Source organism: Pteropus alecto, unplaced genomic scaffold (assembly GCF_000325575.1).
Source record: "Pteropus alecto unplaced genomic scaffold, ASM32557v1 scaffold398, whole genome shotgun sequence".
In the NCBI taxonomy this organism is placed as follows: domain Eukaryota; kingdom Metazoa; phylum Chordata; class Mammalia; order Chiroptera; family Pteropodidae; genus Pteropus; species Pteropus alecto.
In genome coordinates, this window is record NW_006442497.1 from 4,468,081 (window position 1) to 4,479,857 (window position 11,777).

At 49.4% G+C, this 11,777-nt stretch overlaps 2 protein-coding genes across 2 annotated transcripts in view; both read right to left on the reverse strand.

Moving 5' to 3' along the window:
- Window positions 1-2,075: 2,075 nt before the first annotated feature.
- On the reverse strand, window positions 2,076-3,869 carry MFSD6L (major facilitator superfamily domain containing 6 like). Its single transcript, XM_006922430.1, has one exon. The coding sequence runs from the start codon at window positions 3,867-3,869 to the stop codon at window positions 2,076-2,078; it is 1,794 nt and encodes a 597-aa protein (XP_006922492.1).
- Window positions 3,870-6,923: 3,054 nt separating this feature from the next.
- Window positions 6,924-11,777, reverse strand: part of PIK3R6 (phosphoinositide-3-kinase regulatory subunit 6) — a 33,592-nt gene continuing 28,738 nt past the window's right edge. The window contains 2 exon segments of the mRNA XM_025040081.1: window positions 6,924-7,080; window positions 7,642-7,754. Coding sequence (XP_024895849.1) covers window positions 6,924-7,080; window positions 7,642-7,754 — 270 coding nt within the window.

Consider the following 11,777-nt stretch of genomic DNA (forward strand, 5'->3'; position numbering starts at 1 on the left):
ATAAGCCCAGAAGGCTGCGATCAGGTGCTTGGTTCCCATTAGGATGCCCATCCAGGTGCTTGGTTAGTCCCATCAGAATCACTTGGACATTGCATTAAAAATACAGGTTTCTGGGTCGCACCTGAGAGATTCTGATGGAACCCAGGAATCTGTCTTTTTGGATATGTTCCTCAGGTGACTTGGATGGCCAGCCAGGTGTGAAACTACTGGCATAGCAGAAAATGCATTAAATATGGGATAAGGAGATCAGGGCTCTGGTGATGTTTTTGCCAGTGACCCAATGTGTGACTTTTCTAAGATCTCGTTTTCTTGTTTGTAAAAGTCAGGTAACAAATTTGATTTATTCCTGGGTTGTGGTGAGAGGTCAAATTGCTAAAGTTATTTCTGTGGGGAAGTGGGCTTGCCATGCAGAAAAGAACACAGGCTTTGGAATGAGAGAGGCCTAGATGTTAATTCCACTTCTGGTACTGTGCTAGACATTGCCAGCTCTCCCTTATTCCTAAAAGGATCCTGATTTTACTTAGGGCGCAAATGTGCCTAGTAGAAAATACTCTACCTCCCAGACTCCTTTGCAGTTTGGGGTGGCCACATGGTACAGTTCACTCAGAAATCTGCTGAGGATTTCTGGGAAAGTTTTTGTTTTCCTGATGTAGGCATTCAATCTTGTTGCTTCTTTGCCCTCTTCTTCCTGCCTGGAGCATGGATGAAAGGACTGGAGTTGCAGCAGATATCCTGTTATTATGAGTGAACAAATACGGGAGGCCTATAAGCTGAGAATGATAGAGCAAAGAGATGAAAAGATTTAGGTCCTTAGTGGCATCGCTGAGCAGCTATACCACCCCTAGGCTTCTTATGTCAGACAACCGAATCCCTACTTATTTAAGGCAGAGGTAATTTTTTGTTGTTTATTTGTACCCTAGAGCTACTTTGGGAGAATTTAAAAAGAATAAAGTTTCTAGAACTGTGTCTGGCCCAGTGGACATTTATGCATGTGTCTCCCTTCTCTAGTTTTGAGATACCGTCTCATTTATAATATTATGCCCCTTCTAAATCCAATATCCTATACTTATCTGATGATAAGATAGAATAATTGGACTCTGAGGGCTGGCCTCTGGAATAAAGGATTCTTTCCTGGGAAATGTGGAGGGTTCAAGAAGGCACCCTACCAAGTGGCTAAACACAGGTGCATTGTGGAGTACTTGTAGCATCCTAACCCTACAGAGGCTGCCACACCCTAATCAAAGCAGATGTAAAAAATCTCTACAAGCTCTTGAGAGATGGAGAATGCATTGTGAGTCCAAAGGACACAAAATTGCCTTTGATCTGACGTAAGTATGGACAACAAGTCTAAGGATCCTAACCCTGGTGACAAACACATCTGAGAATAAGAATGAATAAACCTATTAACCTCCACTCTCCTCCTGAACACATATTAACCTCTCTCCCCTGAACACATATTACGTTTCCCGTCATTTTCTCTTATTGGAAACTTAAGTACCTGGGCGTGAGTGTGGGCACCTGTATATTAATGGGAGAAGAGAGAGGAGTTTCGGTTTTTATTACAATTCTTACCTGCCCACAGCATGGCTTTAATAGGATCAGGCTCATGCCCCTTAGGACCCATAGGAATGTACTCGACTCAATCGAAGCCAACTGCCTCCTCTGCCACCTGAATCCTGCAGGTCCCCATTGCCTCCCTGGCACTGCCAGGATCTGACCACTCCAGCAATGGCTGAAATCAATAGCAGCAGAGTCAGTACTAGTAAAGCTCTCACAAATCTTATACAGCAAAATATGATGAACATGAAGGGGGCTTTTTTTTTTGCTTTTTAGCAAACGTATTTTTCCTCCATTATTTAAAAAAGATTGAACTGCAAAAAGTGAAGTCTCCTTTTACTAGAAAAGTAAAGAAAATCATACAATGAGATGATCCAGCTGGGCTTCAGCACAGACATGCTTTCCCTCTCCCAAGGCTCCCTGAAGCCCGAGGTAGGACTCATGGGTTTTGTCCTCAGCAGACTGAGTTTTGCCTAGTCTTTTGACTGCTTCCAAGATCAGCACATCTTGACTTTCTCTCAGCCCTTCCAGTCTGAGTGTTCCTCCCTCATGGCCTTCACAAGCCAGTCCCGTTCAGTCCCCTGCTCAGAGTCACTCGTATCACTTGCCTCCACAGCCAGCAGCTTTGAGTAGTTGATTTTCCGCTCCTGAGGCAGTTTTGGCTGAATGGACAGGAACAGGGCCAGCCAGAGCAACAGGACCACGCAGCTGGCCTGGTAGAGCACAGCCAGGCTGAAGTGCATCACAACGAAGCCCCCCACAAAGCTACCCAGGCTGGCCCCGCCCCCATAGAAGTGGCCTCTGAACATGGTACTCAAAGGTCTCTCTGTTCTGGGAGTGGCCAGGTCCTCTATTGAGGCCTCCACTGCCCACCACAGAGCCCCGTTGCTGATGGCACTCATGATCTGAGCAGGGAGGACAGACCACCAGCTCCAGAGGAAAGAGTAGTACAGCAGCTGCCCTGAGAGGCAGCCTAGCCCCAGCCCCACGGAGCCCACCCTGGACAGTTTCCTGAGCAACCTTGTTTTGAATGGATGAAGTAGAATTTCCCCCAGCAAGCTCAGGGCTACTGAGAAACCCATGACCAGCTCGCTGCTCCCATGGTCTTTCATGTGCCAGAACAGAAAATTCTGTACTGTGCTGGTGGCGGCTCCTATCAGAAAGACAGTGAAGGCTAGAAGAATAAGGCGGGGGTCACCCCCCACCAGAGACAGTACTTTGACCGGTTTGTAGCTGGGCTCCCGCCGCCTGTAGACAGGGACGGGAAATGCGATGCTCACCAGTAAAGCCAGGGTGCTGACCAGCGAGTAGCCATAGAAGTGTATCACACCTCGGGGGCCACTTGTCACCAGGAAGCAGTCCAGCTGCCCCTCCAAGGCTGCAATGCCACATACACCTGCCGACATGCCCAGCAGCCTCCAGATCCAAAGGTTTTTGTAACGGTCAGTTGCATCCACAAAATCTAGGTACTCATAAAGGCTGTCATCCGCCACCTGCTCCAGTGGGGCTGTCAGCAGCTCCCAGAACACCACAGACCCCAAGGAGAGAATGAAAGTCCATTGCAACCCTTCCCAGGAGAGGTCAAGGGCCCCGATGTTCCCCTTGGTAACTGACAAGTTGGCTGGACTTCCCAGTGCTGAATCCCCGGCAAGCAAAGGGAGGGCAGTACTGACCACCTTAAAAGCACCTTCCCAGGGATTATCTTTCATCCCTGAAGTGACAGGGTGGAGGAGAACGCCAGATGCGGTCCCGGCTCCTTCAATGGAGCCCACAAAGTAGCTGGGCAGATGACTGAAAGGTTCTTTGATACTTCGCCCAGATCCTTTTCTGAAGCCAGAGGCGTCCCGGATCCCCGTACTCCTCTTGTCTGGGAGGCTGGGCGCCTCCGCAGGGTGGTTTAAGGCCAGCTCTTGGGCTGAGGTGAAGTTCAGAGTTAGTGCGACCCCGGGAGGTAGGACTGTGGTGGTCACGCTGTGGCTGCCATTACAGGAGCGGTATCCTAGATCTTTGTCCAGCGGCGGCACCAGGGCCATCAACAGGCTGGCTCCCACCGAGCCAAGCAGCGAGCCTATCAGAAGCATCCTTCTTTTCTGGTAGCTTTTGGCCAGGAAGGCACAGAAGGGAGCCCAGAAGGCTGCGATCAGGTGCTTGGTTCCCATTAGGATGCCCACCCAGGGCGCGGCCAAGCCCAGTTGCCTCAGGTAGAGGGTCAGAAACGGAGTCACGCAGGCATCCCGGACCCCACACACCAATTGGAAGAGTCTGGCCACTCCCAGCGTCCTGCTGATGTCCCACTGGGGATTGGCGTTCATGGCTGCCCGGCTTGGTCAGACCCGGGCAGGCGGAGGGCGGAGCTGGGCACGGGGCAGGCGTGGCCGCGGCCGGGGAAGGCGCGACGCCATGTCCCCCGGAGGGAGGCTCGGGCGGAGGAGCTAGCGGGCGGTGCCTCCAGCCTCTGGCGGTGCCGCGGTCACCAGGCCAACGGTCAACCTCATCCCTCACGTCCGGCCTCCGGCCCGGAAGTGGCCCCGCCCCGAACATCGGTGCACCTGGGGGCGGGGCCGGCGCACCTGTGGGCTACACCTGCTAGGTCCCGCCGCCTCCTCGGCCTCCCCACTCCCTGCCTCCTGCAACGCGAGCCTTCGGCTGTTCCACCCGCGGGACATATGCGGGTGCGCAAAGGTCGCGGCCTGCAGCCTGCAGGGTGCGCTCCAAGCTGGGCCCCCAGGCTCCCGACGCTGCTTCGCGTCGCCCACGAATCTGAGATCTCTAAACTGCTTCAGGCGAGTGAAACTGTCACAGGGAGTGGAGTGGGGTGGCGAGAATGGAAGCCATGATATGAGCTCTCTCATCTTTTTCAGTTCTTTACTCAAATGCCCTCTGATCAAGGGACACTCAGTTACTTTCAAGGACCATCCTTGTTCATCGTCACTGAAATACCAAATCTCACCCTTCCCCAGACTCGCACACTCCCCTTCCCTACTTTTTCTCCATAGCCTGTATTATTCATTTTCCAACACACTACTGGTTTATATTTCGCATGTTTATCTTGTTTATTTTCTGCTTCCTTCAGAATCAAAGCTCCAGCGAGGCAGCTATCTTTGTCTCCAGGACCTAGAGCTGTTTCATTGGATATGAGCTCCCCCTGGAAGGTGGGTACAGTTTTCTCAAGTTTGGACAATTCCTAGGGAGGGCTGACAGTTGAAGGGTCTTGGAGTGGCACTCCAGCGCGCCATCCAGACGGCCACCCCAGACACTGAAACAGTATGAATGTATTGGATAGTTTTAATCTACACTTAAGTTGTCCAGCTAGGAAGTACACACTCCAAAGGTGGTTAGCTAATATTTAATCAAAAAGCTACACTACGGAGGCAGCAAATACTAGCTCTTCAACAATCTTAGAACAACAGAAGTGGCTTCATTAATTAGCATGATAGATATTGGCAAAATTTCACTGGCAAATTTAGTGGTGTCTAGTCACATGGATTGGTTATAGTTTTTTTTTGGAGCATTTCCTCCCTCAATGAATACAGTTTAAGAACCTAGATATTCCTACAGTCCAGATCCTTTGGAGTGGTGCCATAGGCCTTACTTCGATATGGTCCAGTGTCCAGCCACTGATTCAATGAACTTTTTGTGCCAGGTTTCTTCAGGGCACCTAATTTGGCTGGGGGTGGGGAGTGAGGGAGGTGGTGTATGTGTAGCAGAATTTGGTCTATCATTTGCTTCCATTGCAAGTTGATAGAGAGATTATTGGGGGAGGAGGCCAAGAGCCCTCGCCTAACACACTGTGAATGTTTACTTAAAGAACCTAGTAACTATGAATGCCCAAATTGATATAAATCACCCCCGTGGCAGGAAAAAAAAAGTCTAGCCACCTCCAGGTAAACTCACTCAAATTCAGTGATGTCAATCACTTCTGGTTTAAAACCACTTCAGTTCTATTGAAGGCTGTCCCTAGTCTCTCTCCTCCCTGAGTTCTGCAGCTTCAGTGGATGATCTCACAGCCATCTACTCCTCAGTCTTCACATGTCTAGGGCTGATCTCCACTGAGGGGCAGGCACTCCACCATGCTGCTGTCCATCTTATGAGATTTAGGTCCGTAGTCTCCACTGCCACTTACACCTGCACCTCTTTCTTTTTACTGTCAGACCCCCTTGGGCTTGTTGCTTTCAACTGCCTCAGAAAACTTCACCTGCTTCTCATGCCTATTGGGGCACAAAGACTCTCTCTCTAAGGCTGCCCTTGGGCCCATCTACCTAGACACCCCAGGCAGCCCTTCTTATGCCATTCCCTAGGCATTGAGAATGTGCTCTGGGACTTGTGCCCATTCCTGGGGCAATGAGGTCAAAAGTGAAGTGCCTACCTCTCTACTATTGGATCCCCAAATGCAAAAGGGACTCTTCCACCCTCCACCCCCACTCCCAACTGACAATACCTGGGGATTCTGCCCAGGTAATAGGGATGAACTCAAGTCAAGCCTTCATGTTCTCTCTGTTACTTTTCCCCTCACCTCACATCTAGTCCTGGGGGTGAGGGAACTGGTTCTGTGTCATTATACATGCGGGTTTAAGTTTTCAAACTCAAAAGCCAAGGATTTTGATGTCTTTAATCTCTGGTTTCTCTGCAACTAGCCTGCATTCCCACCTTTGTTTTGGGACAGTGCTGGTCAGGAGTCCCTAAGCCAATGTGAATGAGGAGAGGGGTAGGCAGTTAGACAGAACACACAAGTAAATACTTCACAGAACTCTTACCTGGCCTAAGAGAATTCATTAGGTTAAATGAAGTACTGCTCTTAATCTCTATTAAAATATAAATATTGCTTCGTATTGGATAAAAGCAGAAACACTTTAGTGTGCATTTATTGAATCTGACACTTTCCTCTCAACTGAGAGAGATGGCTGCCTAGGATTGGGTGAGGTGGGCAGATGCCAAAGTGAAGGAAGGAAGCAGACTCAGGAGGAGGAGGTATAGTTGCCTTTGCCCACTTCTCATTTTCCCCCAGGGCACAGGGCCCTGGGCACAGCTCTCACTTTGATCTTAAGGGCTAAGTGGGGAGCTTAGATGAAAGAGGTGGGAATTGAAAATCAATGAAAGAGTGGACATTTGTGCAAAGAGCTGGGCTTTGTATGTGAGCAGCTTTGCCCAGGCCACCCTTGAGCCTTCATGTAGACCTGCTCCATTACCCACCACAGCCAGCCTCTTGTGTTCTGGGCACTTGCTGGCTCCTAATTAGGGCAAGAAGATGCCTAGGGCCTCTTGACCTGGCTCCATCCATTGGTGTGTGTTTGGGACTGGTGGGGTAGTGTATCCTTCCTCTTGGGCCCGTGGCTCTCAGATTCAGTTCTTCCACTGCCCCTTCAGGCTCACTGGACGATGCCGGAGAATGTGTTGATGGGCATTAGAAGGGGTTTGGGCATGGCTTTGGTCCTTTCCATTTCCTTCTTCTGGTGTGAACTGAGCCAAAGTGCCTTAGACTTCTGGATCCCAGAGCATGGCTCTGGGCAGCGAACAACCTCAAACCTGTGGGTGGAGAAAGGCCAGCTCAGAGATGGATCTCAGGGGTCAAATCTGCCTGGAGATTCTAAAGGTAGTCCTTTTATTGTAGGGTCTAGAACAGAGAGCCTAATAGAGGGAAGAGAAAATGTCAGGACAAGAAAGAGCATCTTAGGCGTAGGGCAAACACTGGGAGAGATTGACATGCCTGGATGGGTCGCTGTGTATGCCTTCCTTACCCAAATACACCTTCCCAGGGGAGACCAGTAAGGGTCACTTTAACTGGGGTACAGCTGCCACAGTAGGATAGCCAGTGGTGGAGGGCTACAGGCTGAGTGTTCATGCAGGAATCTTGGGAAATTTTAATATCAGCTGCTGCCTAGGGTTAGCTGTTCATTTGCCCTCCTTCCTGGATTCAAGTCATAGGGCAGTGGCCTAAGTCCATGCCCACTAGGGACACTTGCCTGGCCACAGGATCTACCTCTGGCCAGGCATCCTGGGCTAGAGGCAGGAGATGGTAGAGGCTGGCTGCTGCTTGGGTTTGCCCCATGAGGCATGGAACCCTAGGGATGGCAGGCCCAGCTTCACCTGATCACATCCCTGAAAGTACGCCGATTGTCTTTGTCCAGCAGCAGTGTCAGCAGCCTCTGGTCCTGGCTCTGGATCTGGATGTTGGCTGTCCGGAAGGTGTTTGTCACCGTCTGCAACAAAGAGACAGCTCATGTGTCACCTTTGTGACAGATGGCCCTGCCAATTTCTCCCACCCTGGACTCTGGTGTGTTTCTTCAGTCAAGCACATGGGGTCCATGGCTCTCTTCCTGCAAGTGATTCAGAGCAGTGACAATCCTGCAGAAACTGCTACTAGGCTGCTCTTGCCCCTGGGTCTTTCATTGTTTCTGTGGTTCTTTACTCGATCTGTTGTCCTTAATTTTGAACACAACCTGGAATGATGTGGCTAGAGCTTGCCAGGTTATCAAGTTACCTGAGCAGCTCCTGTATGCTAGTCATGTCATGGGTGGAATTTTATAAGTCTTGACCTCAGTTCTATGTTGAATTACATACAAAATTATTTACCTGGGGCAGAAACAGAGGGTTCAGAAAGTGGCCACCTACCCCCATGACTCAGATCAGGCCTTATCAATTTGTACCATGGAATTGTCTGGGGGCAAGATACTGGTGGAAGGGGTTCATCCTCTGCATAGGGAACCTGGGGCAAGGTGTTTCACCTTCCATATCCCATGGTTTCTCTAGAAAGTCCCCAGAGCCAAAGGCAGCCCCCTGACCCCTGACCTGTGGCAGCTGCTGCTGAGGGGCTCTGTCCCACTGGGCAGAAAATTGGAGCAGCCTGGATTCCAGGTGGGGCTTTCAGAGGGCCTTTCTGGGTTGCTGGCTCAATCCACACATGGACAGTAGCTTTGGGTGATTCACTACCACAGAACAGCCGAGGTGCTAGAGCCTTAGTCTATCTCATCTAAATGTTCTCAACCCTCTCTGCTCATAAGAACCATCTTTCAAAACATAAAAGTAAAGATTCTGATTTAAGTGGTCTGGAATCCAGCTATATGTGAGCATTTTAAAATAAGCTCCCTATTGTAGGCAGGGCTGAGAACCACTGAACTAATCTACCTTTTCATTGTCATAGAGCAGAGGCTTTAGCAGCAGCCTAAATTGGGGCATCAAGCATGTCCTGGAATTTCTGCTGCACTTTTGTTGGGTTGGGATAGGCCAGCCAGAAATCTATCAGCAGAGTATGCAAGACTCTCCCAGGAGGAGGGTCAAAGCACAGACTTTACAGCCAGACTGCTCAGGTTCCAATCTTGGCTCTACTATTACTCACAACAGGTGGATTGCGAGCAAAGACAGAAAGATTTACCAAAATCTTTCTAAGACAGAGGGTAACACAAAAAGAGAGGGGACTTCTCCCCTGCTGTGCAACAGACCCTGTAGCAGCTTTGGTACCCTGGAGCTCTCAGTCACAGTGGGCAGGTATGGCAAGGGACGGGGTAGAGGGCAGGGGGCAGGCAGTGGAACCTTGTGGGAATGGACCAGACAGCTAGCTGGGTGATTGTGAGCACTCAGGTTTCATCCGTGACCTTCCAGAAATACGTGGGGAGACAACAGGGAGGCTGAAGTCCTGGTGAGCTGGGGCCTGGGGGGAAGCCAGAGACATTCGGTTTATGATATGGTTGGTATCCTAAATGAAATGACCCTACTGGTGAGGGAAACTCAAGGTTCTCACAGAGGAGAAGACAGAACTCTGGAAGGACTGACTGTGACCCACTGAAAGTCTCACAGTGGTAGGTATCGGACCCAGCTCTCTGACTCGAGTGTTTCTGCTACTGCATCAAGCTGTTCTAAGTGTCTCCTGGCAGGATCTGGGCCTCCATGGCCCTGCCCTTTAGATAACCAGAGGTAGTCTTGGGGCCTCCTCCCACCTACCTGCAGTGCAGGCAGATGCCTTTATTTCCCCTTTGTGGGCTGTACCCCTAGACACACCTGACATGCCTGGCTTTGGCCTCTGAGGACCGCAGGGGTCTTGGATTTCAGTGTATAAATGTGACCATGAAGGTCAGTTGAAAGGACCAGATGCAGAATATGCAAAGGGTCCCAGTCTTAGGTCTTGAGGGGATAAGCAAAATGCCGCTAGTTGTTCTCTGTTGGTGGCTTCCTGCTTTCCATACCCCGAAGCTCTAATTCTACTACCCTTCATTACTTTTCTATATCTAAATTTAAATCCAGCCTAAATAATATCTTTGCTGCCCCTTAAACTCACCAAGCCACAATGCCCAAGCCTTGCTGTTCTCAAAGCCCAGAATACCTTCACTCTAGCTCACCGTGAACTTCCTCTATCTCTCAGTGTTTATCGTTTGACTCACTGGGACAGAACATGCACATGCACCTATTCGAGTTCAAAGAGGAATTTCCCCCCGCAGATTAGTGCAGGAGTAAAAAGGAACTCACTGGGGCGATAAGTTTAGATTTTTTCAAAAAGCTCACAATCAGGTTGTTTAAAGAGGTCATTAAAAACAGAAACCATTGTAAGGAACTCACTTCAAAAGAGAATACATCAGGGTAAATAGGTCCACTTTGGAGTTTAAAGGTTAAACAGAGCTGTCCTATAGGAAGGAAGATTTTAGCTCAGTACAATAGGTCTCTCAGACAATCAGAGCTCTCCTACCATGGATAGGCAGCCTCAGAAAAAGTGAGCTTCTGTTTGGGATGAGATCCTATAGGGGTAGAGGATGGACTAGCTGACCCAGAAAACATCTGATGTGGACCAGACACCATGCTAAGTGCTGGAGAGAACAGCGAGGACTCAGACAAGGGTCTGAGTAAAGGGAGATCACAGTCCATTGACACACAAAGATCATGTCATTTATGGTGTTGCAGTGCTTCCATGGCTGTGTCACCAGGGCTCTACAGGAGCACGAAGTGGGGCACGTAGCTCACAGGGAAGTGGAGAGTAGGGTGGGGTGGAGGATGTGGAGGGAAGGGGGAAAAGCATCAGGATGGGGGAGTTGACACCTGAGTTTCATCTTGAAGGAGAAATAGGAGTTCTAAAAGGAAGGTGGGGAAGAAGAAGGGAAGAATGCAGTTTCAGGCCAAGCAAAGCACATGAGCAAAGGTACAGGGGTGTGACTGCCAGAACACTTCCAAATACCACGGTGTGAAGGGCCTGCAGGGGGTGGCTAGAGTTGTGGATGGAGAGGAAGAGGAGCCAAGCTTTGAAACACTGAAGAGTTTTTCTGCCCTTCTGTCATAGAGAATGGGAAATGGTGGAGGGGGTTTAAGCATGTTCGAGATCTATTTTAGAAAGATCACTGGGGTAGAGATGTGGAAAGTAGACCTAAGGAGTAACATCGGGGAGACCAGCTGGAAGGCTATCACGTTTGTCCAGGAAAAGGGGATGGATGAAGGTCTGGACCAAAGGTGAACAACTTGTCCTGGCTTGCCTGGGACTGTCCTCCTGGTTTTTAGCACTGAAAAGTCCCACGTCCCCAGAAACCTCTCAATTCCAGGCAAATTGGGATGGTTGGTCAACCTAGCTGGATCTGAAGAAGGAGGATGGAGAGGAAAGAGAGAGATTTGAGAAGTGTTTGAGAGAGAAAAGCAGCAGGACTTGGGGACGTGAAGAGGAGGAGGTATCTGAGATGACTCCTAGGTTTCTGGCAGAGGCAACTGGTTAACGATGGTACCATTAAGTGAGAGACAGGACGTAGGGGGGGAGGGGAGGAAATAAAAACAACCACTAACACACATATTGCCCTGACTCGGCTAAGCACTCTTCCAACGAGCTTTACATATTGCAATTATTTAATCCCTACAACTAGATAAGTTAGGTACTATTATTATCCCCATTTTACAGATAATGAGACCGAGGCACAGAGAGCTTGATAACTGCCTAAAGTCTCACAGTTGGGAAATAGCACAGCCAAGGTCTGAATATAGGCAGTCTGGCTCTAGAGGGCTCTTAACTATTAGAAAGCACTGAGTTTACTTTTGAATATTTTGAGTTTGGGGTGTTGTGGGACATCCAGTTCATGCTAACTTAGTTGAATGCAGGAGTCAGAAACTCAGGAGTGAATGTCAGATCAGGAGATACAGATTCTGGCGTCCTTAATAAATTGTATTAAAACTGTGTAAAGGGTTTGACAGAAGTTTGACAGAAGTGAGCCATAGGTAGAAGTAGAGAACAGTAATAATTTAAGGCACTGGTTTAGAGT